A 24,898-nucleotide genomic window follows, 5' to 3' on the forward strand; every position below is an offset into this window, starting at 1 on the left:
CTAAATTGCCCATAGTCAGAGTGAAATGGGTCTGGGTGGATTACTCTTTGGAGGGTTGGTGTGGACTGGTTGGGCTGAAGGGCCTGTTTCCACACTGTAGGGAATGGAATCTAATCTCATCCTGATTCAGAGTAGAAACACTACCACTGTTCCACCAGATCCTTGATTTTCCCAATGTAACCTTTTTGAAAATTTAATCTATTTTTTCAAACAACCTGTTCAGAGATGTTATTATATGCCTCTGGAGTAGGTGGGACTTGAACCCAGGCCACTCTGGTCCAGGGACAGGGACACTACCACTGCATCACAAGAGCCCTGATTTTCTCAGTGTAATACCTCAGCTCAACCATCTTCGGCTGTTTCAAAAACCATCCCCATTTTATCACACAGTTCGAAGTAAGAATGTTAACTGATGTTGCAGAGTTCGGCGTCGTTCATAATTGCTCAGATATTGAAACTGGCATATTCAGATACAGTAAGAGCTTCAGAGTGTTTTTCTGGGCTTTTTGCTCCAGGGACAGACTATTAATCTTCTGGTTCAATCTCGCACCTCCTGATCACTTTTGAGTTAAAATTAGCCCTTAAGTGTTAAGCATAGGTAGTTTCAGTGTTAACCATTGACAATAAAAGCATGACCAAAACACATGAAAACAGGAAGCTGGACACATTCACGGAATTTTGAATAATGTACAGATATATCTTAGCCCTGTAAAAAATGCGTAGGAGCATAAATGGTTTTGTTTTATTATAGAATTCATACAGTGTGAAAACAGCCCATTTGGCCCAACAAGTCCACACCGACCCTTCAAAGAGTAACCCACCCAGACCCATTCCCTTGACTAATGCATCTAACCTACACATCCATGAACACTATGAGCAATTTAGCATGGCCAATTCACCTAATGTGCACATCTGTGGACTGCGGGAGGAAACCCATACAGACACAGGGAAAATGCGCAAACTCCAAACAGACAGTCGCCTGAGGCTGGAATCAAACCTGTGTCTCTGGCACTGTGAGGCAACAGTGCTGACCACTGAGCCACCGTGCCACCCTATTTAGTCAGTCACACGCTGTAGCTGTTCTTTCAAATATCTGAAAAGAAGATTGGGTTACATATGAAATATCTCCACAGAGGCTGGTATCCTGTCACCAAGTGACCCTTTATTTACCTGTGGAGAGTCCTTGACACTGATCCAGCTCTCTCAGAGCCAGCTCTCAGGGTGAACAGGATGTCTGACACTCCTGTTCTTATCTATCAGCCAGGGCTTCCTAATTGGACCAGATTAACAACCATGGTCAGACAACTCATATTCTATGTGGTCCACCTGGCTGACCTTATTACAATCACTACAAAAAGAATGGCAATAGCCCATGTTAACATAAAATTTGTCTGTAGGACCACACTCATTGTCACAACTAATTAATCATAGCAACAGTCTTTCTGACTAACCTCAGTTTGCAACTGCATTTAAAGGTACTAACCTTTACCAGAAAAGTGACTTTGTACTTCCCCAAACACAGTGCATGCGTTTTATATCCTGTTTTCATGGGCTAGCGAATCGAGAAACGTCACTTTTCATCTCAGTTCTTTGTTTTGCGAAGTGTGAAATAAATTAGGTTTTCATTGTGATGAGAAACAGGAAGTATTCCTATAACAGATGTTTAGAAAATCTGGGAGGCCCAGGAGACTGTTGTTGCTATCAAAACCTGATTTTCCATTCACTAATGGATCGAGTTTAATCTTGTGCAGTTTAGATTTATGGCACAAACATTACCCAAGAATGATCCTCTAGTTTTTTTGAATAATGCTGTATTTGGAGAGCAATGTGAGCACAATAATAAATTGTAAGGACAACCAGACTTTAAGTAAGATCCTCAAAAGATTACCATTTAACATATTAAAATGTGTTTGCCTGCTGAATGTAAGTGAAACAAAGGACGGTAGAAGTTATTTCATAGCTGAAATATAATCTAGACGTTTGGATAATGAAAGCTAGGAATCTTGATATCAGATGACTGCTTTACCACTAGTTAATCCAGAGTACCTGCTATTTTTATAAGAGCATGAAAACAGACCCTTCAGTCCAAAACGTCCATGCTGACCAAAAGGGAAGAAACTATGAGGCTTTGCCACTCAACACACATATGTGCACAAAATTGGGACTGTAATGTTACAATAAAATTTTTGATCCAGGTTTGAGCTCAGGGAGATCCTGTCCATCCAATTTCTGTATTTATTAGTAAATTTTTATGAGTGAAAATTCACTTTTGGGTTTCGTTTTACACCTGGATGGAAGATTGACTAGCTGGTAAGAAACAGAGTAGTTTAAATGGGTTATATTCTGGTTGGAAAGTAATTTTTGAAATGAACTCATTGAGACTACAAAGGGATTAGAACAGGCAAACATTCTGTGATTCTATTAAAGGGAAAAATGATGTATGATGTGGGAAAGTATGAAATTCTCTATTTAGGAAGGAGGGATAAGAAAGAACCATAATATCTTAATTGTGAGCGATTGTAGAGCTCTGAGGTACAGAGATATCTGGCTGTCCCAGTACATGAAGCACAGGAGGTTAGTATGCAGGTAGAGCAAGTAATCTGTAAAGCTAATGGAATATTACTATTATTTATTGAGAGGGGAATTGAATACAAAAGTGGGGATATTATGCAAGTTATACAGGACATTGGTGAGATCATGAGGAGCATGAATAGGATAAATAGACAAGGTCTTTTCCCTGGGATGGGGGAGTCCAGAACTAAAGGGCATAGATTTAAGGTGAGAGGGTAAACATTTAAAAGGGACCTAAGGGGCAACATTTTCATGCAAAAGGTGATGCGTGTATGGAATGAACTACCAGAGGAAGTGATGGATGCTAGTACAATTGCTACATTTAAAAAGCATCTGGATGGATATATGGATAGGAAGGGTTTAGAGGGATATGGGCCAAATGCTGGCAATGGGACTAGATTAGTTTAGGATATCTGGTTGGCATAGACGAGTTGCACCGGAGGGTCTGTTTCTGTGCTGTACATCCATATGATTCTACTGTGTATAGTATTGGTCTCATTATGTAGTGAAACAATTAAAAACCAGAGAATGTTTACCAGACTAATACCTTGACGAGAACATTGTCTTTTGAAGGAAGGTTAGGCTGGTCAGGTGGTGGAGTCAGGTCAAAATGGAAGAAATGTTTCTTCTTTTGAGAGAATCTGGATCTAAGTGTCACAGGTCAAGAATAAGGGTTTGACAATTTCAAACAGAGATGAGATTTAATTTTCTCACAGAAGGCCATGAGGCATGGGAACTCTGACCCTCAAAAAATGGCTGAAGAGTCCTTGAATTTTTTTTTAAAAGAAGCAGATAGAATCTTCATAAGCAAGTCATGATGGGTTATCAGGAATGGACAGGAATCTGGAGTAATTAGATCAGAATTGATCTTATTGATTGGCAGGCAGAGCAGTATCCAGGAGTCTACTCTTGGTCCTAATTCATATGTGCAGGGATTATGATGCAGACTGCTCTGTGTTACTCCTGATGTCATTTATCATCTGTAAATTTCAGTTCAGATGTGAGTTTTTGGGTGGCATGGTGGCTCAGTGGTTAGCATTGCTGCCTCACAGCACTAGGGTCCTAGGTTCGATTCCAGCCTTGGGTGACTGTCTGTGTGGAGTTTGCACATTCTCCCTGTGTCTGCGTGGGTTTCCTCGAGGTGCTCCGGTTTCCTCCCACAATCCAAAAGATGTGCAGGTCAGGTGAATTAGCCATGCTAAATTGCCCATAGTGTTAGGTGCATTAGTCAAATGGAATGGGTCTGGGTGGATTACTCTTTCGAGGGTCGTTGGGCCGAAGGGCCTGTTTCCACACGTAGGGAATCTAATTTTATAAGTTAAAAATAACAGTTAATCGTATATTGGGGAAGTATTCCATTATTTAAGAAATAACTTGGGAATAATTTATATTTTCACAAAAATAAGAGAAACCTTGTGGGATTGTCCTCTTAATCTGAGCATCTTTCACAATGGAATTTAGAGACATTTGATACGTTCCACCAATCTTGGGTACCATGGGGCAGCACGGTGGCTCAGTGGTTAGCTGCCTCACAGTGCCAGGGTCCCGGGGTCGAGTACCACCTTAGGTGACTGTCTGTGTGGAGTTTGCATGTTCTCCCTGTGTCTGCGTGGGTTTACTCTGGGTGCTCTGGTTTCCTCCTACACTCCAAAGATGTGCAGGTCAGATGAATTGGCCATGCTCAGTTGCCCATTGTGTTAGGTGTGTTAGAAAGGGGTAAATATTTGGTAGGGGAATGAGTCTGGATGCGTTGCTCTTCAGATATGTACAGCTGTCTTCTCTTGGAGTCCTTCTTTGCAGCACAATCTTGTCAGGTTAGAGACCAGTCATGTTCTGTTTTCAGGTAGTAATTGTTATATTCTGATAATTTATTTTTCAATGACACACTGCAAAGCTTTCAGACATTTAAATAGCTTTCCACTGTATTAGTGAATGAGTACAAGTGAGGCAAATGTGTAGGGCATAGAGTAAGTGGGACGTTGAGTGGGAATCATTTGGATAGGACAGCAGGGTTGTTAAAACTGTGAAGACAGCTCAGAGAGGTGTCAGAGCTTTAGAAGGAGTTTCAGAGTGTCAGGTAGGGATTTGGAGAATCGAGAGAGTTGGAGGGTTGTAGTGTATAGTATGTGGTTGTCAGATTTCCAGAATGGGAGGGGTCACAAGTAATCAGAAGGTTGCAGAATCAGGGCTAAAGTTGGTGAGTCTAGTGGAGTCGGGGGTCGGGTATCAGGAAGACATTGGGTGTATCAGTTCTGCAGTTCCCCAGAAAAGCTAAACATTCTTTTGCTCTGTCTGATTTTTCCTGTATAAGAATCCAGGTAAATAAGTCAAATCTGTCCTAAGTTTCCAATTCTGATTCCAAGATGGAGTCAGTTGTGCGGGATCACGGGAGTTGGGGAATTGACCATCTAGTGTTTAATCTTTCTGAGCAATTTCCATGGAATCAGTTCATCAAAACATCTAAGAAGTCTGGGTGCATATACTTGCAGTCTCTGATATCATAGCATTGACTAAGATAGGGATAGTGGCATGTCCATGTATATACTGTAGCTCCCACAGCGCAAATTCACCCCATAGCATCCTTTCACCCAATAATCTCCATCTCCAGTCCTACACTCCTTTCTTTCCCCATTGCCTCTCCCGACTCCATTTCCTCTCTTCCACCTGGCCCTTCATTCACTCTCTCCCTCAGCAATGGCCTCTCCCCACTAAACATCAGGGATTGTTGACTGGTTTAATTTCTAAACTGTTCAAACTGACTGTCATTTTTCATGAAGACAAGATCCAGCTTGGTTGTGGTAGATGCTGCATGCCAATGACCTCGTGGTACAAATTCAAACCTGAATATTAGACTATGTTTATCATGGCTTAAGCCTTTGAAAACATTCCCCTTTAAGGTGGCAACATCTTCAGGAGAATAGATGTAAGTGCAAACTTGTTGACAGAAAAACATGGAGTATGATCTCAGCCTAGCAATCCTTTTGCAAATTGGCAACAAAATAAAACAGCAGATGAAGGGAGTAAAATTATTAAATGCAACTGCAACAATATGATGAAATGCCAAAACATTCTGCTTCCAGTACTTGAATGCTTCCTTTAAGTAATGAATTCTGGAAAGGTATTATTTTAAAAGCTCGATTTTGAGACTGAATTATTTTGTAAGTGAATCAGTGTTAAAGAAGTGTATCAAAAGTGTATCAAGGAAGCACAATGTCCGTGTGAGTTCCTGCAATTGCTTGCTTCTGATTTTTGTTTTGAGTTTAGTAATTGCACATTAGAAACCAGCCACAGTTCTAAATATGTTACTGCAGGTTTTATTGCGGTTCCACTCATTTCCTCAACAGCTTTGAGCTTTTTACTAATGGCCTTCACTCTTTGTCACGACAACATCCTGTGTTTTCATTCGCCACACTTCTTTTCTGTCAGGGCTTCTTGAGTTCAGCCAGTCGGCTGGAATTTATTGGGGTGGGGGACATGAGGAAGTGTGGTGGAAGAGCAGTTTCCTTTGCTGACTGCTCAGAAAGCTGGCCTTGTTCATGACTACTTCCCCTTCCCTTTTGTTTTGCACTTTTCATTGTCTCCTTGTTGATAAAACCTTTGGCATGAGCTAATGTTTCCCCTGCAAGCTGCAATCATTGGCACACAAGTCTTTATTTCTATACATAGCTGAATCTTTTAAAAAATTGTTTTTCAATTTTCTTATTGTTCCATTTTTGCATTCCTCCTACTGACCTGGTTTGGGATTTCACACCGTGTCCTTCAGCTCTTAGAAACAGGCTTTTTTTCAGTATGATATTCATCTCATATTTGGTTGCTGACCCAGCATTGTTAGTGGGTGAAACTGGCAGAAGAGAAGCCCAAACTTCTTTCTGGCCTTGCAAAGCAATTAAAAACAGATGTGTCTATTTAGGCCTCCTCTGGAGTACAGCTCCTCTTCCACCTGTTCAAATTGTGGTCAATGATTATTCGATCCCAAATTGGAGAAAGTGAGGAATACAGATGCTGGATATCAGAATTGAGAGTGTGGTGCTGGAAGAGCACAGCAGGTCAGGCAGCATCCAAGAAGCAGGAGAATCAACGTTTCGGACATAAGGTCTTCATCAGGAATGAGGCTTGTGGGCCAGTGGGCTGAGAGATAAGTGGGAGGGGGGTGGGGCTGGAACGGAGGTGGCTGAGAATGCTATAGGTAAATGAAGGTGAGAGGTCAGAGAGGAGGGTGGAGCAGTTAGGTGGGAAGGAAGATGGACAGGTCACCAGGGTGGTGCCGAGTTGGAGGCTTGGGACTGGGATAATATTGGGGGAGGGGAAATGAGGAAACTGTTGAAATCCACATTGATCCTATGTGGTTGCAGGGTCCCAAAGCGGAATATGAGGCATTCTTCCTCCAAACGTTGGGTGGTAAAGGTTTGTTGATGGATGAGGCCCAGGTCCTGCATGTCCTTGTCAGAGTGGGAGGGGGAGTTGAAGTGTTCAGCCATGGGGTGATGGGGTTGGTTGGTGCCGGTATCCCAGAGATGTTCTCTGAAATGATCCTCAAGGAGGCGTCTTGTCTTCCTGGTGGAGAGGAGACCACATCAGGTGCAATGGATACAATAGACAACATTGGTGAAAGTACAGGTAAATTTCTATTGGATGTGGAAGGATCCTTTGGGGCAGATCCTTTGGGCGGATGTGAGAGGAGTGGTGTAGATGCAGGTTTTGCACTTCCTATGGTGGCAGGGGAAGGTGCTGGAAGTGGGGTGTGGGCTGGTGGGGGAGCGTGGACATGACGAGGAAGTCGTGGAGGGAATGGTCTCTCAGGAACACTGATAGGGGTGGGAAGGGAAAATTATATCTGGTGGTGGGGTCTGTTTGTAGGTGGCAGAAGTGGCGGAGGATAATGCGATATATGCAGAGGTTGGTGGGGTGGAAGGTGAGGACGAGTGGCGTTCTATCTTTCCCAGATGGCTTCATTCTTCCAAGATCATAATTTCCCTTCCCACATGGTTGAGGACGCCATCCAGTGCATCTCCTCCACTTCCCGTTCAACTACCCTTTAACCCACCCCTCCCTATGCAACAAGGACAGAACCCCACTGGTCCTTGGATGCTGCCTGACCCACTGTTCTTTTCCAGCATCACACTCTTGACTTCGATTCCAACTTGTTAAGATAGAAAATGCAATCAGCTTCAGGGAGCAGGCTTTGTCATTTGCTCAGGAGAACAGTAAAGATAAAATGCTTGATGGAAAATTCCAGGATATTGACCATAACAAAGGAATAGTGATAATTCTTTTTCCTTTCCCTTCCCAGAAGGGTGGGCACCACAGCTGGTTTGGGCATCAAAAGGCAGTATTACCCAGTGTGATGGGATTTGAGTAAGGGTCAGACAATCCTTATAAAACTCGTGGGTATTCTGCACTGGCCTTGTGGGCAAGAAAGTGTCATAGACATTTGGAGACTAGGACCTCTGTTTTGCCAAGTGGGCAAAAATTTTTCAGATGGAATTTAATGGGGGGAACTGCGAGGTCATACATTTTGATAGAAAGGATGAAAAGGCAAACTGCCATTTAAATGGAGAGAGACTCGAAAGTGCAGCACAGAGGAATCTGGGTGTTCTTGGTGCATGAAACACAAAAAGTTAGCCTTAAGGTGTAGAAAAACTTATCAAGACAAATACCCTTTTTTGACTTTATTTTTGGGGTTTGGAACTTAAAAATGGGAAAGTCTTGTTACAGCTATGCAGGGTGTTGGTGAGGCAGTTCAAAAGAGATTCAGCTGGCTACTTTCTGGGATGAAGTGGTTGACTTATCAAGAACATCTGCAGGTTGTTAAACGTCAAAAGGTTCAGAAAAGATTTACAAGGATGTTGCTAGGGCTAAAGGGTTTGAGCTATAGGGAGAGACTGAATAGGCTGGGGCTGTTTTCACTGGAGCACGGAGTCTGAGGGGTGACCTTTATAGATGTTTATAAAATCATGAGGGACATGGATAGGATAAGTAGTCAAGATCTTTTCTTCCCAGAGTAGGGGAGTCCAAAACTAGAGGGCATGGGTTTAAGGTAAGAGGGGAAAGATTTAAAAGGGACCTAAGGGGCAACTGTTACATGCAGACGGTGGTGCGTGTATGGAATGAGCTGCCAGAGGAAGTGGTGGAGGCTGGTACAATTACAGCATTTAAAAGGCATCTGGATGGGTATGTGAATAGAAAGACAATAGAGGGATATGAGCCAATTGCAGGCAAATAGGACTACATTAATTTGTCTCTGTGCCTCTGTGTCCTGGGATGCAGAAGCACTGCCGGTCATCACCATCGATGACTATGAACTCAATGTCATCCATCAGTTTGCGTACCTTGGCTATACCATCATTGACAACCTCTCCTTGGACACAGTGATCGACAAGAGGATCGGGAAAGCAGTCTTAACTCTTGCTTGCCTCATGATTCAAGTATGGACAAATCCCAAGCTGACAACGAAGACAAAAATGTTAGACTACAATGCCTGCATGATAAGCATGATGCTGTACGGCAGTGAAATGTGGACTACGTATGCCAGACAGGACAGAAGACTGAACACCTTCCAGTTGAGGAGTATCCGCTGTATCCTGGGCATATCCTGGCAAGACAGAGTGTCCAACATAGCGGTCCTATCTAATGCTGGCCTTCCCAGCATGTACACACTGCTCAGGCAGCAGAGACTGTATGGAGAATGGCCGCATCTGGTTGGGAATGGATGAGTTGGACTGAAGGGTCCATCTGTACGACTCTGTGACTCTCTGACGCTTTAGCATGAAGGATGGTCTTATTGAAATGTACAAGATTTTTATCGGGTAGATGTTGAGAAGATGTTTCCAATAGTAAGGGAATCTCAAACTAAGGGGCATGTTGATAAAATCAGGGGATATTCGCATATAAGTAATATGCAAAGGAATTTCTTCTCTTGGAAGGTAGTGAATGTCTAGAATTTTCTACCCTAGAGCGTCCTGGAGGCCAGATCACTCTCAGTATTTAATGAGGAGCTAGATAATTTGTTTTGAAAATATGTCAGAGCCACTCAACCTAAAACAAACCCACAGTTTGACACAATGCAAGGCTAGTAGCTCTGCAATTACAACTCCTTTGTACCATCACTTAAAATTGGACAATCATGTGATACTTAGTTCTGTTACATTGAGATACGAACACTCTGGGGCTAGCAGATAGGCTGGTTTTGTTTATTTTGCAAAACAATATGAACCAGTTTGCATGAATCCTGTTGAATAACCACAGGAAATGAAAATGTGAACATCATGTCTAATGAACGTCACGTTTGGTGCTTGAGCAGAATTACATTACACTGACTGAATTTTGTCAAGAAACTATCTTTCAGATAGGTGCACATTAAAACAAAACAGTCCAGTGTTTCAATATAAACAGTGAAAAGGACACCAGATAAACATTAATTTTATTATTTTGTTATTGGAGAATATCTTTACAGTGTCATAGAATTGTTACACTGCAAACTGAGACCATTTAGCCCCTTGCTCTGCTCTAGCTCTTCAAATGTTCATCACTGCCTAAGGCCAATTTCCTGTTTTCTCTCCATATCCCTTGCACACTATTTCTATCCAAATAGTGATACAATGCCCTCTTGAATGTCTAAATTGAAGCTTCCACCAGCCTATTTTCAGGCAATGCATTCTATACCTGAATATTCACTACATGAAAAGATTTTTTTCTTCTCCATCACCCTTGCTTCTTTTGCAAATCACTTTCAATCCCTCTTGTTCTTGTCCCTTTTCTAGCAGGAAAAACATCTCCCTATTCACTCTTTCCAGCCCACTCATGACTTTCAAATCCTCTATCAAATCTCTTCTTTGAAAAGAGAACAGTTCCAATTTCTTTAATCTATCCTCATAACTGAAATTTTTCATTCCTGGAACCGTTTGTGCACTCTTGCCAATGCATTCACTTCTTTTCTATAATGTTGCACCCACAACTGTACACAACATTCCAGATGAAGTCTGGCAAGTCTAACATCACCTCCTTCCTCTTGTATCCTATGGTCCTATTAAAAGAATTGAGAATACTGTACACTTTAGTACCTCCTCTTTCCATCTGGCCTGCTACCTTCAGTGATCTGTGCACATATATACCCAGGTTCCTCTAGTCTGGCACCTCTTTAAAATTGTACCCCTTATTTTGTATTGTCTTTCAAACTTCTTCCTACCAAAGTGCTTCACCTCACAGTTCTCTGCTTTAAACCTCGTCTGCCTCTTATCTGCCCATTCCTTCAACTTTGAGAAAGTGAGGACTGCAGATGCTGGAGAGTCAGTGTCGAAAAGTGTGCCACTAGAAAAACATAGCAGTTCAGGCAGTATCCGAGGAATAGGAGAGTCGATGTTTCAGGCATAAGTCCTTCCACCAACTTGTCAATTATGTTTTTCAAGTTCCACACTGCCCTCCTCAATTTATAAACTCCTAATTGTTGTGTCATCAAACTTTGAAATTATCACAAAGCTGCAGGTCGTTATTGTATATCAGGGACAGGAAGGGTTCTAATACCAATCCCCAGGGAACTCTGCAACAAACCTTTATCCAGTCCCAAAACATTCTTTGACCATTACTCTCTGTTTCCTATCATTCAGCTAATTTTGTAACCATATTTGGGAGAAAGAAACAAAATATTTTTTATGAGAGTTAGTACTAGTCCAGCCTCTCCTACAACCTTCTTTGTTAAAATGTGACTAAGAGAAAGGTCAGAGTTTAAATATTCTGTGGTGAGTGGTGTACCTCATGATTTCTCAAAGTCCTTCCACTCCCTCCACCACCAGCACATTGTGGCGGTGGTGTGTGCTATCCACAGGATACACTGTTGCAACTTTGCAAGGCATCTTCAACATCTTCTCAAACCTGTGACCTCCACCACTTAGAAGGAGTTCTTTTTATGCCTTTTGTCTGATAACATGAAGCATTTTGAATATTTTTACTGCTTTAAAGACACCATGCAAATGGAAACAAAATGGAAATTGCTGGAAAAGTTCAGCAGGTCTGGCAGCATCAGTGGAAAGACATAAGAGTTTCAGGTCCAGTGAGCCTTTCTAGAACAGAAGTTCTGTAATTAGAAATTTTTGGTGTATTTTTGAAACACAATTAGTGATGTTCTCTCAGTTTGTATACAGCCCAGTTTTTGGGTTGCTCCCATAACTAGCTCCACATTGTCAAAGCTACATTTGGACTGCATTTTCTGAGCGTAAACAAAGTGTTACGTATAGGAATCAAATGTAAATTATGCATGTCAAATTCTTTTGAATGAAGAAACTGAATACACTCTCTTAATGTATCAACACCACAGCATCACATTTAACTTTTCAATGTAAGGTCTTTAATATATGGAATGCAGGTATACTTTTCAGTACACAGTCTATGTGACATGGTTCTGGAATATAACTCGATCAGATAATATGGAAATCCTAAAATAGATCTACTGACCTGGTCAGCTGTATTGTTTGACTGATTTGACCCAGATTAACAGTTGATGTTGCTGCAGTTGTAGATAACTAGAGTAAATTTAAACCAGGCAATGGTTAACAAATTAAAGAGAACATCATTTGAATTCAATTAATCAATCTCCTCTTCCAAAACTGGGGTGAGTTGCTGCATATTGCAAACTGAAACAAACAGTGTTTAAGGTGAACGCCTTAGCTAGTGCCCCACATAGATTTTTTAGTCAATCTGTTCAGGAATGTTCTTCTACACCCTCTGGAGCAGGTCAGACATGAACCCTGGCCCCCGGCTCAAAACTACCAGTATGCCACAAAAGCCCTTCAAAATAATTTATAGGTATTTTCTAATTCTAAATAATTTATTGCTGGATTATCAAATACAATTCATGTGTGATAAACAAGAATAATAGGAAGAGTTTCATTTGCATCTTGCTAATTGGGTGCTATGACCCTTAGGAATTAGTGAGGATTAGGGATTGTATAAACAGCTCAAGTATGATTGACCGGCCTTTACAAAAGTGCTTGCTATTACATACAACTGGCCTGTGTAATGAAGCTTAAAATGTCAATTTTATACCGTTTAAGCACTGGATATAAATATTCTGTTGATAACAGAGGGAGTTAGCATGACATCAGAACTAGAATATTACTGTCAAATTAGATCATATATCTGATTAGAACAGAGGTCATGTTGCAGCTGCACAGGACATTGGTTAGGCCACCTTAGAATACTGCATTCAATTCTGGTCTCCTTGCTGTAGGAAGGATGTGGTTAAACTTGGAAGCGTTTAGAAAAGATTTACAAGGATGCTGCCAGGGTTGACGGGTTTGAACTATAGGAAGAAGCTGAATAGGCTGAGGCTGTTTTCGCTGGACGGTCAGTGGCTGAGAGTTGACCTTATCGAGGTTTATAAAATCATGAGGAGCATGGATAGGGTAAATAGTCAAGGTCTTTTTTCCCAGGGTAGGGGAGTCCAAAATTAGAGGGTATAGGTTTAAGGTGAGAGGGGAAAGATTTAAAAGGCATCTCAGGGCAACTTTTTTATGCCAGTGTGGTGCATGTATGGAATGATCTGCCAGAGGAAGTGGTGGAGGCTGGTACAATTACAGCATTTAAAAGGCATCTGGATGGAGATATGAATAGGAAGGTTTTGGAGGGATATGGACCAAATGCTGACAAATGGAACTACATTAATTTAGGAAGAACTGGATGAGTTGGACCGAAGAGTCTGTTTCTGTGGTGTACATGTCTGTGACTCTGTTTTACTTACCATTGAAGTTTATCCCACTGAAATAGGTTCAGCTATTCTGCTACCTCTGGTTCTTGTTGAAATTTCCTGAACCAACCTTGAGATCCTACCTTGAGCCTTAAATTGATATTTTTCTTTCTTTCCTATTTCAGGTAAGATCTCTCATTCTCATCCATCACCTGCTTTGCTGTTTACAGACTTCTAGTTTCATAACTACCCAGAGCTACTAGATGTCTCTGAATATTGTCCCAGAAAAGTATAACTAATCACTCTAGTGACCTAAAAACTGTTCTAAAATGGTGAACTGAGAGTAGCACATATCTTGCAGTTGTTCCTGAGATTCAGACTCATTTCTTACAGTTAAGTGTTTGGAGGTATATGGGGCAAGTGTAGGTCGGTGGGCCTAGTTTAGTTTGGATTATGGTCAGCATAGAGATTGAACTGACAGGTCTGTTTCTATGCTATATAATTCTATGACTCTATGATCTCTGAAGTCAATGATATTTAATGCTGCTTGACCATTGATCTCATCTTTCAACTATCAGGTGCTCAGGCTCCATCTATTCTGTTCACTGCTCCATCATTGACTAGTGGTTCTTTGAATTGTCCCACAAATTTCTGTTGCCCTTAGCTCTTAGCACACTATCTGCAATGTCCAGCATCCAAAGAGCAGGAGAATCGACGTTTTGGGCATAAGCCCTTCTTCAGGAAGGCTTATGCCCAAAACGTTGATTCTCCTGCTCCTTGGCTGCTGCCTGACATGCTGCGCCTTTCCAGCAACACATTTTTCAGCTCTGATCTCCAGCATCTGCAGTCCTCACTTTCTCCCATCTGCAATGTCCACCCAGTTCTGGCTACTTCTTTCTCTATCCCTGGTTTCTTTCACTCTTGGCAGCTTGACTTCCCTTACTGACCTGGGTTTCTTTCCCTTCATGACTCTATCAGCTTCAACTCCTCTGCTCAGTGAGCATATCAGGTGTACTTTGTTTAAACTGATGCAATATTTCAGTGATCCTGGCATTTTTATGATTTGAGTTCCAGATTTTTAACATTGTTGATATAGCCTATCTTCCTGATGCCCGGTGGCAGTGTAAACATCATGCAGTAGCCACGGTTAAATTACTCCACAATTGAACAATCAAATTTTAATTCTGCATTCCCTGTAATCCAGTTCTGAATGATGGTGGGAAAATTAAACAACTAACGAGGAGGAGACTCCTTAATGAGGGGAAGCCCTAGTCATGAGCGCAAAAGACAATGATCTATTTTGACCTCCTCCGGATATCTCCAACATCATTGATATCAGTCTTCAGCTAATCTGATTCACTCCACATAATATTAAGAAATGGATTAAGGCTCTGGATATTGTGAAAACTATGGATGGTGACTATATTCGGTCAATAGTACTGAAGACTTGTGTTCCAGAAGTAGCTGTGCTCCTAGCCCAGCTATTTCAATATCTATACAACACTGACATCTGTCCACCAATGTGGAAAATTCCCCAAGTACATCTTGCCCAAAATAATAATACAAATCCAATCCAATCAATTTCCCTCTCATTAGTCTGTTCTCAACAATCAGTAAAGTGATGGAAGAGATCATTGAAAATACTATCAAACTGCATTTGCTCAACAATAAAACTTGCTAACTCAGTTTGAGTTCTGTCAGGGCCACTCAGCTCCTGACCTCATTACAGTTCTGGTCCAAACATGGGCACAAGAGCTGAATTTTAGAGGTGAGTTGAAAGTGACTGCCCTTTCTATCGAGACTGCATTTGATGAGTGTAACATTCAAGGAGTCCTGGCAAAATTGAAGCTGATCAGCAGAAAGGCTCTCCATTGTTTGGAAGATGGAGTTGCTTGAGGTCAGTCATCTCAATCCTAGGATGTCACTGCAGGTGTTCTTCACGTAATACACTAGGCCCATTCATCTCTCGCTGCTTCATCAATGACTTCCCTCCATAATAAGGTCAGAAGCAGAAACGTTCACTGATGATTACACATCTGGGATTTCTCAGCTATTACAGCAAACCCAATCCAAATGCAGCAAGATCTGGACAACATCCATTTTGGGCTGATAGGTAGCTAGTAACATTTGGATCACACATCGGTGAGACAACGGCTGTCTCAAAGGGGGGAGACTCTAGCCATGTCCCCTTAGCATTCAATGGTATGACCACTTCTGAAATCCCTAATATCAGAAATTATTTAGATTAATTTAGTATATCTGGTCGGAGTGGATGAGTTGTGGTAGTGTGCTCCGAGCCAATGGCAACAGAAATTGATGGGGCAATTCAAAGAACCACTAGTCAATGATGGAGCAGTGAGCAGAATAGATAGAGCTTGAGTGCCTGATAGTTGATAAATGTGATCAATGGCCAAGTAGCATTAAATATCATTACTTCAGAGGTAAGAATAATAAATCATAGTGTCATAGCATCATAGTCACAGAATCATACAGCATAGAAACAGACCCCTTGATTCAACCACTCCATGCTGACCTTAATCCCAAAATAAACTAGGCCCAACTGCCTGCACTTGGTCTATAAACCTCCAAACATTTAACTGCAAGAAATGAGCCTGAATCTGAGGAGTAACTGCAAGATACATGCTATTTGAGTTTCCAGTGACCGAAACAAAAAAAAATTACATGAGAGAATTTTTACTTTTACTTAACAACAAAAAAATCAACATTGAGTAAACATTATTTAGTCAGTAGTTAGCACTTTAAGCTATTATAAAGATATCCCTTTTAAGCTTCTTAACACAATTGATGACACCACACCACATTTATACATTCACCATACTTAAGACACTAAAAGAAAGCACAAATAGAAATGGAATGTGCCAATGTGAGAGAAGTGAGGGAAAGTTGAGAAAGGAAGAATAGCAAATGCAGGGAAAAGAAGGAATTCTAACAATATAAAAAGGACTAAATCTTCACTTTGAGTAGCAAGGTAAAATATAGTCATAGAAATAAAAATCAGAAAAGTATTAAAACAGACTGCTGCTTCGCAATCCACTTAACAGTGTTATGCAGAGTTAAAATCTGTCATATTTGCTCTACCAGACCAAAAAAGAAAAACATATCAACATCATGAGTATAAGACCCTTTCCTTTCCTCTAGCCTTCCATTTCTTTTGCGGCAATGAATATTGTGTCATCATTAAGGAGAATTTTTCTGAGTATGTAAAGCCATAATGGAAAGCATTGTTACAAGGCATTCCTGTTACATTACTGAAACTGTTTGAAACAGAAGATTGCAGTCACTTGCATTTTTCTCATCTGGGTTTTCAGTACATTAGGATTCAAATAGCTAGAGTGTGTCGCCGAATAAAGGCAACAGTGTAGGTTCAATCCTTGTACTGGATGTGGTAATTCATAGACTTCTGACTTCACCCTATTCTTTTGACATGTCTAGCCTCAAGCTATACTTAAACAACTGCCACTCTCTAATGGAAAGAGATGCCTACGGTCTGGTGTGGACATTGCCCCCCGCCTCCAGAACAAAAATATAAATAATTTAAAAAGCTTATAAGCTGTTTGCTATAATAAATAGCCTTACATTTTCTTTGTGAAATCTAATAAGGGATAATACTTCTGGCATGGTAATGAATTCAGTTTGGCACTTTGTTGATAATTGTAAGACTAATATGTTTTATTAACAGCAGGTATGTTAGAGTTCATGAACATCTTGTACTTTCATAGTGCCTTAAAAAATCCTCAAAGTATTACAAAGTGTTTGACATTTGGTTAGTTATTTTGAAGTGTAATCAATATTCATATGTTTGAAAACAAGTGGATATTTTGCAATACATTACCACACAATAGCAATAAGTGACCTATGAATCTATATTTGGTATGCCTGAAGATAACTCACTGCTTTTATTGAATAGTACATGAGATCTTTATTTTCTACATTACCAATGCATTAGGAAAACAGGTTGTCTTCAATAATGCAGGACCCCACTGAAATGGCAGACTTCAAATTCTGCTCACGTTTTACAATGGAGCTTGAATGCTTAACTTGTTGAATAGATGATATGTGACGGAAACGGTGAAATTTATGTATATGAATTTAATATTATTTAGTAGATGCTTGGGTTTATGGTTTCTGAGTTAGTAATCATTGGGTTTCGGTGCTCTGAAATTAATAATTGTTCATATTTCTGTGACCATGGTGATTTCTTTTAAAACACTTGTTGAGGGTTAACTTTAGAATTGACATGTATTTATATACACAAATAGTGCTTTAAGAATGAACAAGTTCTAGTGTAGAAGGAGAGGGAAGTTTTTTTTAAGCTTAAGGAAAACACCTATTGGTTAGAGAGGTTTCTTTTTAGTTCTGCTCTAAATATGGGGCAGTCCTGTGAAGTTATTTGAATAGAATGGCTAAGTAGACTCACATTCCTGAAAAGAAATATATATAGTGAACTAAATTACTTTGGAATAAAGAACTAGTGCTAGCTTCAGACCAGAAGTGTTGGTCTGAAACCATGAAGAGGTTACTTAAAGCTGAGCATACTCAAGCAGGTATTTAATAAGCCCAGGAAAAATCTACCTGCAGTTCCAATCTAAAAATTAAAATTACAAGTGACTTAAACTTGCCGACGTGTTGATAATGGTAATATTCCCTCTAAACTGCACGGATGTTTGCAGCCGCTCCAAATTGCCGCGCACAGCAATTGACACCAGCATGCTGATCATGACATTGACAAAGTTACTGCTACATACATATCTCATAGGGCTGTGCAGGCAGAAATAAAATTAGCAGGAACTTTGAATACAAGGACTCTGGTATGAGTATTATAGAAGTGCTGTTTTGGATGCTGTATCGGTGGTCTGTTTTGGGAATGATGCCAAAGCTGCTTCTTTTCAATACTTAAAAATGTATGGTGATTAATGGAAGTATACTTTTAATGTGTGTTTAAAAAGTCTTGAATTTTTATTATAAGTTGATGATTTATTTATTCTATTTTATCTTAATTTCTTGCATAATAAACTTCTGAGTTACTGTTAAAGCATGTTTACATTTCAGCAAGAGTCCACTTCATTAAAACCAAAACAAATCAAACTTGATTTAATAAGCCAAGTTCCCGTCTGGGAACTGACTTGTCTGGTAATAACATCAGTTGGAATCATATCAGATGGAAACAACAATGATGGAACTATTTAAAGCTGACTTGAGTTTGGTTTCCTGGGTTTGCATGAATGGAATCCCTATCAAAGTGATTTGGATTCAATGTGGCAAGTGGCTATTTGGCTCATTGAATATATACTGGTGCTGGTTCTATAAAGGGTCTATTTATCAGAATCACATTTGATTAATCTTTCCCTACAACTGAGCAGAAATGTAAACAAAGTATATTTTAGTCAAACAATAATAATCAACATGAATCGACAATGAAAATGAATTTTAAAATAGAAATGGATTGACTGAATTTACAATGTCTGAATTTGGATTGTTGTTTAATCATTGAACAGAATTGATTCTGAACTTCTTGACTGTAGATCAAGTCCTTTAAGGAGGCTAATAAAATGTGTAACAGATGGGTAATTTTGCTGCCTGAACCAACAGTAATTATGCTATTTGCAATTATACCAGTAGAACTGAAATGGTTTCCACTACAAGCAATGCAAAATGGCACTGTGAAAATACTTTATAAAAATTTCTTTGACTATTAGGTACAACAGTAGAACTAAAGGTCTGGTATAGAAAGGTTCTAGCTGTTCCCATAACAAGCCATCTGTACCAAATTTCATCCTGCAGTGGATTTATGCATTCATGTAGAAACATCTGTTCACTGTGAGAATCTTTCCACAATCCAGTAAAATTAATGGGAAAGGAAGTCTTGTCAGTTTTAATCTACTGGCAGTGTGATGCTGTCAGTAACTTACCAAAACCTATATCATAGGAGTCACGAATCTTTTCTGATGTGTGCTCAGGAAACATTTCAGTGTCAATGAATCACAGAGCTTTTTTTTTCTTTTCCTCCTCCAGTATATGTACTCTTACGTCAAGAGTCTGTCTGACAATCCTTTCCAGGATTTCCTCGAATATCTTTCCCACAGCTCAGATTTTTTCCGTCAAAAAAGAGAAGGCGATTGGTGGAGGAAGCAGTTTGCAGAACTGTTCCTGGCATGTGACATTGGAAAGGTCAGTGATTAGACAGTGTACTGTCTGAGATTGTGACATTTTGTGAGACAGAAAGGTAAGTAGAATTAATTCCACTTAGCCAAGTGCTTGGTGAGGCATGACTGGGAATTTCCATATTTGTGTTGAGTCAAATCTGCCAGTATGCAGCTGTGGAATAGGAAGTCTGACAAGTCCCATTACGGGCCATTATTAACCAGATCCTGAATTATTCCCAACAGCACAGCACTTCCATAATGGGCAATTCAGGTTATAAGTGGAAACTGTTCTTGTGCTGCAAAAAAAAATCAGGTAGATAATTTCCAGTAAAATGGTATAGTATAGAGCTGTCTTTTGGCATCAACAAAACAACAGTTACCATTTTCTTCCTGCCTCAAGGTCAAAGGAATAAAGTTAATTCATCTCCCACCACCACTACAAGCAGATAAATGTCCTGGTGGTTTGAGAAACTAAACAGCAGATCGTACTTAGTCCTGACCATACAATGGCTCCCAGTGCATCAGCTTCTTTGTTTATTGCACTCATGTTTAAATCCTAATGGCTTTATATGTAACCTTCTTTAATCTATAAACATCTGCCTAAACAGTTTGGACTTGATGTTTTACCCACATGGGGACCTGGAACAGAAGGGTGTGGGCATTAAAAATCGCAATACTGGTCTCCACTAAATCATTCTCCTGGTGGACTGATGATGTGGGATGGATGAGGGGGGTAGCTAATTAAGCCTTGCTTGAAGGTTTTTCAACACCAACCGAAGGAGGCTGACTGGAATTTTCAAGGCGGCCTCCAGGTTCCCAGCAGCAATCTGAATGACCAACTATCCAAGCAGGCATAGAGCCCCTCTGTAGTGGCCTGGAGTTCTCCCTTACCCTCCGTGTACAGATACACACACATACCACACGAACAGCACGTGCACGTGCACACACATAGGCACACAGACACACCATACATACGCACACCACACACACAGACGTACACACATACCACACGCACACTCATACACACCACAGTGCCCCCCACACACAAATAACACACACATACCACACACACAGACATACACACATACCACACACACTCATACATACTACAGCACTCCCCCAGACAAACAGACACACACACATACTCATACGCACCACAGCCCCCCACACAAACACCCCACACACATGCATACACACCACATCCCCCAAACACACACAGACACGCCAGACACACCAAACACTCATAGACACACCACACACACACACAAACACATTTTTTACAAATTCAAAATATACTCTATTCATAAAAAAGACATACAAACTCATGAAAGCAATCTGGTTCTGTACAGTAGCACATGAAGAAAACAAACATTGGAGTTTTACTTTATCCAACAAACAAACTAAAAGCGTCTCTTACTTGAATAAGACTATATTTATATACATTTGAGTCTCCCCAATTGAACAGATCCCAATTTTACTTTGGCAGAAAGACATTAGACACACGCACACAAAACTGACTGCACAAGACAATATTTTTATTCATAGAAACGATACTACATTTTGTCACATACTTTGCATTGCGCGTTGCTTCTGTTTTGAAGTTGGAAGGAATCTTATTGGTCCTCCCTCCTCAGGAGCCCATTTGCTGTCCTTAATCAGACAATGAATTTGCCCTTTGGTCATTAATTGATAGCTCCGGGTAAAAAGCACATTGCGTGACACATTCCCACAAAGCACAGGCTTCTCACCTCCATTTAAACCAGAAAGTGGGTTCTGAGTTCTTCAGGGAAAATCTTTCCCTTTACCTCTGCAACTCATCTTTTTAAAAATCCCTTTCTTAAGTCCCTTTTTCCCTTTTTTTGCACCTTCAGCCATGCCTCAGCTGCCTCAGCCCACTATTTGGCCTTCCCTGCTTAAGCCTCTCCACCTTGCTGCCTTCAGGACCATATCTGAAACTCACCTCATTAACTGAGCTTTTGTTAGCCTTTCTTGAACTTCTCCATTTGTTTCTGACCATACCGTTTCCTGCAATTAAACAGGCAGCTTGTTAATAAACCTGAAGTCTGAAAAATATTTGTTGGAGTATTTATCTCTGAATTTCCTATGTCCCAATTGCCATGAAGTTATATTGGTGATCAAATTTAGATGTGATGCCTGTGTTTTTGGTCCTGCTGGTGATACTGTAAGTCCAAAGTGCTGCCTCTACTGAACATATAGACTTCTAATGTGGGCAGAGTTGGATACTGGTGAGATTAAGGGGGCAAAAACAGGGAGCTTGAATAGGAAATACGAAGATTTGTAAAGTCAGTCAGAATCTAACAGTGATTTGGCAGCTGTACATCATTTTCAAGTTTATATTCCAGCTAATGCTTCGTTTAACCATACAGGTAATCATTTTTCAGCCGTTGCAAGCACCTCCCACCAATGCTATTTGAAGTTATCTATCTTCAGGATAGATGCTGATTTATATCTGCTGGCTATTGTGGAATTCATGCTTGAGGTTTATCCTGCTTTATGTTATTGAACTGGACAGGTGTAAGTCCTTGGTTCTCACTTTGAGGGTGTTGCTTAGACTATTGCCCACAGCCATGGGTGTTAGAGTTCCATTTCCTTGCCCCACAGGATGACAGCAGTATGACAATGATAAGCTCTATGAAAATACAGAGGCATAAGGCTGTCAGCAGGAAGCCAGATTCTCACTTTCATCAGGGACCATTTCTCCTACCTTGCTTTAAGCCAGGACCACTGTATGTAACATTTCAGCTGTTGTTGATAAGGTGCTCATCTGGCCTGCCCCTGCTTCAGAGCAGGGTGAGAATGGCATTACTGATGGTTGTCAGGTTGGCAGCTGCCATGAATTGTGTGTTGGACTCATCCCAGGTTGGAGCTGAGGATATCTCGAATATCTTGCAAATCCGTCCACTGATTTATAAGAGAGGTGATTGACATACTGCATGCAAAAAGTGGGTGATATGTTACATTTGCACTGTCGAGTGACAAGAAGGCTGAGTATGTACATGTTTCCCCCCGGATAGAGTCATAGATTCATACACCATGGAACCAGACCCTTTGGCCCAATTTGTCCATGTCAACCAATGTCCCAAGCTAAACTGGTCTCATTTGTCTGTGTGTGGCCCATATCCCTGTAGACCTTCCCTATTCATGTACCTGTCCAAATGTCCTTTAAATGTTGTAACTGCATCTGCACCTACCACTTCCTCTGACAATTCATTCCACATATAAACCACCCTCCGTGTGAAAAAGGTCTCTCAGTTCCTTTTTAAAATCTTTCTCCTCTCACCTTAAAAATATGCCCACTAGTTTTTAACTCCCTCATTCTAGGAAAAAAGATCTTTGCTATTCATCTTATCTATGCTCCTCCTGATTTTGTAAACCTCTAAAAGGGTATCCCTCAACCCTCTGTGCTGCAATGAAAAGAGGCTCAACCTATTCCACCTATCCGTATAACTCAAACCCTTCATTCCCAGCAACATCCTGGTAAGTCTTTTAAAACCATAAAACATAGGAGTGGAAGTAAGGCCATTTGGCCCATCAGGTACACTCCGCCATTCAATCATGGCTGATGGGTATTTCAACGCCACTTATCCGCACTCTTCCCATATCCCTTAATTCCTTGCGAGATTCAGAATTTATCAATCTCTGCCTTGAAGACATTTAACATCCCAGCCTCCTCTGCGCACCGTGGCAATGAATTCCATAGGCCCAGCACTCTCTGGCTGAAGAAATGTCTCTTCATTTCCGTTTTAAATTGACCCCCTGTAATTCGAAGGCTGTGCCCATGTCTAATGGAAATAAATTCCCAGTGTCCACCTTTTCTAAGCCATGCATTATCTTCTAAGTTTTTATTAGATCTCCCCTCAACCTTCCAAACTCTAATGAATACAATCCCAAGATCCTTAGCTGTTCATCATATATTAGGCCTACCATTCTAGGGATCATCCATGTGAATCTCTGCTGGACACTCTCAAGTGCCAGTATGTCTTTCCTGAGGTGTGGGTTCCAAAATCAGACACAGTATTCTAAATGGGGCCTAACCAGAGCTTATAAAGTCTCAGTAGCACATCGCTTTTACATTCCAACCCTCTTGAGATAATTAACAACATTGCATTTGCTTTCTTAACCACGAACTCAACCAGCATGTCAATCTTTAGAGAATCCTGGACTAACATTCCCAGATCCCTTTGTACTTTGGCTTTACGAATTTTCTCACTGTTTAGAAAAATACCATGTTTGTATTCTTTTTTCCAAAGTGCAAGACCTTGCATTTGCTCACATTCAATTTCATTATCCATTGGACCATTCTCCTGAACTGTCTAAATCTTTTTGCATTCTCCCCACCTCCTTAGAACTAGCTGCCTGTCCACCTAACTCCGTATCATCAGCGAACTTCACCAGAATGTCCCCAGTCCCTTCATCCAGATTATTAATATATAAAGTGAACAGATGTGAACACTGAACCCTGTGGGACACCAGCTGTCATTCCAAAAAAGAACCTTTTATCCCAACTCTCTGCCTTCTGTCAGACAGCCAATCCTCAATCCATGCTTGAACACCATGGGCCCTCACCTTACTCAGCAGCCTCCCATGAGGCACCTTATCAAAGGCCTTTCAGAAATCTAGGTAGGTAACATCCACAGGGTTTCCTGAACCCTCTCCAATTTAATAATATCCTTTTTCTGGAAGGGCAACCAGAACTGCACACAGTTTTCCAAAAGTGGTCACATCAACATCCTGTACAACCTCAACTTGATGTCTCAACTCCGATACCCAATGGTCTGAGCAATGAAGAAGGCAAGCATGATAAACACCTCCCAACAAACAAAAAAGAGATCTGAGGGTTTATATAGACAAATCTGTGTAATTATGACAAGGTAGTTATATGAACCTATATAAAACACTGGTTAGGTGTTAGCTGGAATATTGTGGGTAAAGCAGACCATTTTACCTTTGGAAGGTCTTGGGGGGATACAGAGGAAATTCACTAGAATTGTCTCAGAGTGGTGTGCCTAGACTTGAGACGCTGTGGATACTCTCCTTGGAACAGATGCAATTGAGGGTTCATGTATCATAATTTGTCAATGTTTTTGATGGATTTTCATAGAATAGATACAGACAGGAGGTTTGGTAATTGGCAAAATTCCAGAAAGATATTTTAAAAATGTTGTATGTAGCAAGTTGACCTGACCTAGAATATGCTGCTGAAAAGATATTGGAAAGAGATTTAACAGTAGCTTTTAAAAAGAAATTTGATAAGTACTTGATAAGCAGAAATTTGCAGGGAGTGTTTGGAAGAACCCATCAAGTGGGATTATTAGGATAATGGGTACAAAGTGCAAATGGACTGAAATAGTGTCACAGGCACAATGGACTGAAATACCTCTTTCTGTGCAACTTAATCATATGAAAAATTATAGAAGTGAATAATAATAAAAGACACATTCTGACACAAGGATAGAATAGATTA

General features: G+C 40.6%; 1 protein-coding gene across 1 annotated transcript in view; it reads left to right on the forward strand.

The window, feature by feature from the left end:
* LOC122564002 (EF-hand calcium-binding domain-containing protein 5-like) overlaps positions 1 to 24,898 on the forward strand; it is a 164,768-nt gene that overhangs the window by 68,702 nt on the left and 71,168 nt on the right. Inside the window, exon 5 of the mRNA XM_043718422.1 lies at positions 19,283 to 19,438. Within this exon, the coding sequence (XP_043574357.1) occupies positions 19,283 to 19,438 (156 nt within the window). The remainder of the gene's footprint in view (positions 1 to 19,282; positions 19,439 to 24,898) is intronic.

Source organism: Chiloscyllium plagiosum, chromosome 28 (genome assembly GCF_004010195.1).
Source record: "Chiloscyllium plagiosum isolate BGI_BamShark_2017 chromosome 28, ASM401019v2, whole genome shotgun sequence".
NCBI lineage: Eukaryota > Metazoa > Chordata > Chondrichthyes > Orectolobiformes > Hemiscylliidae > Chiloscyllium > Chiloscyllium plagiosum.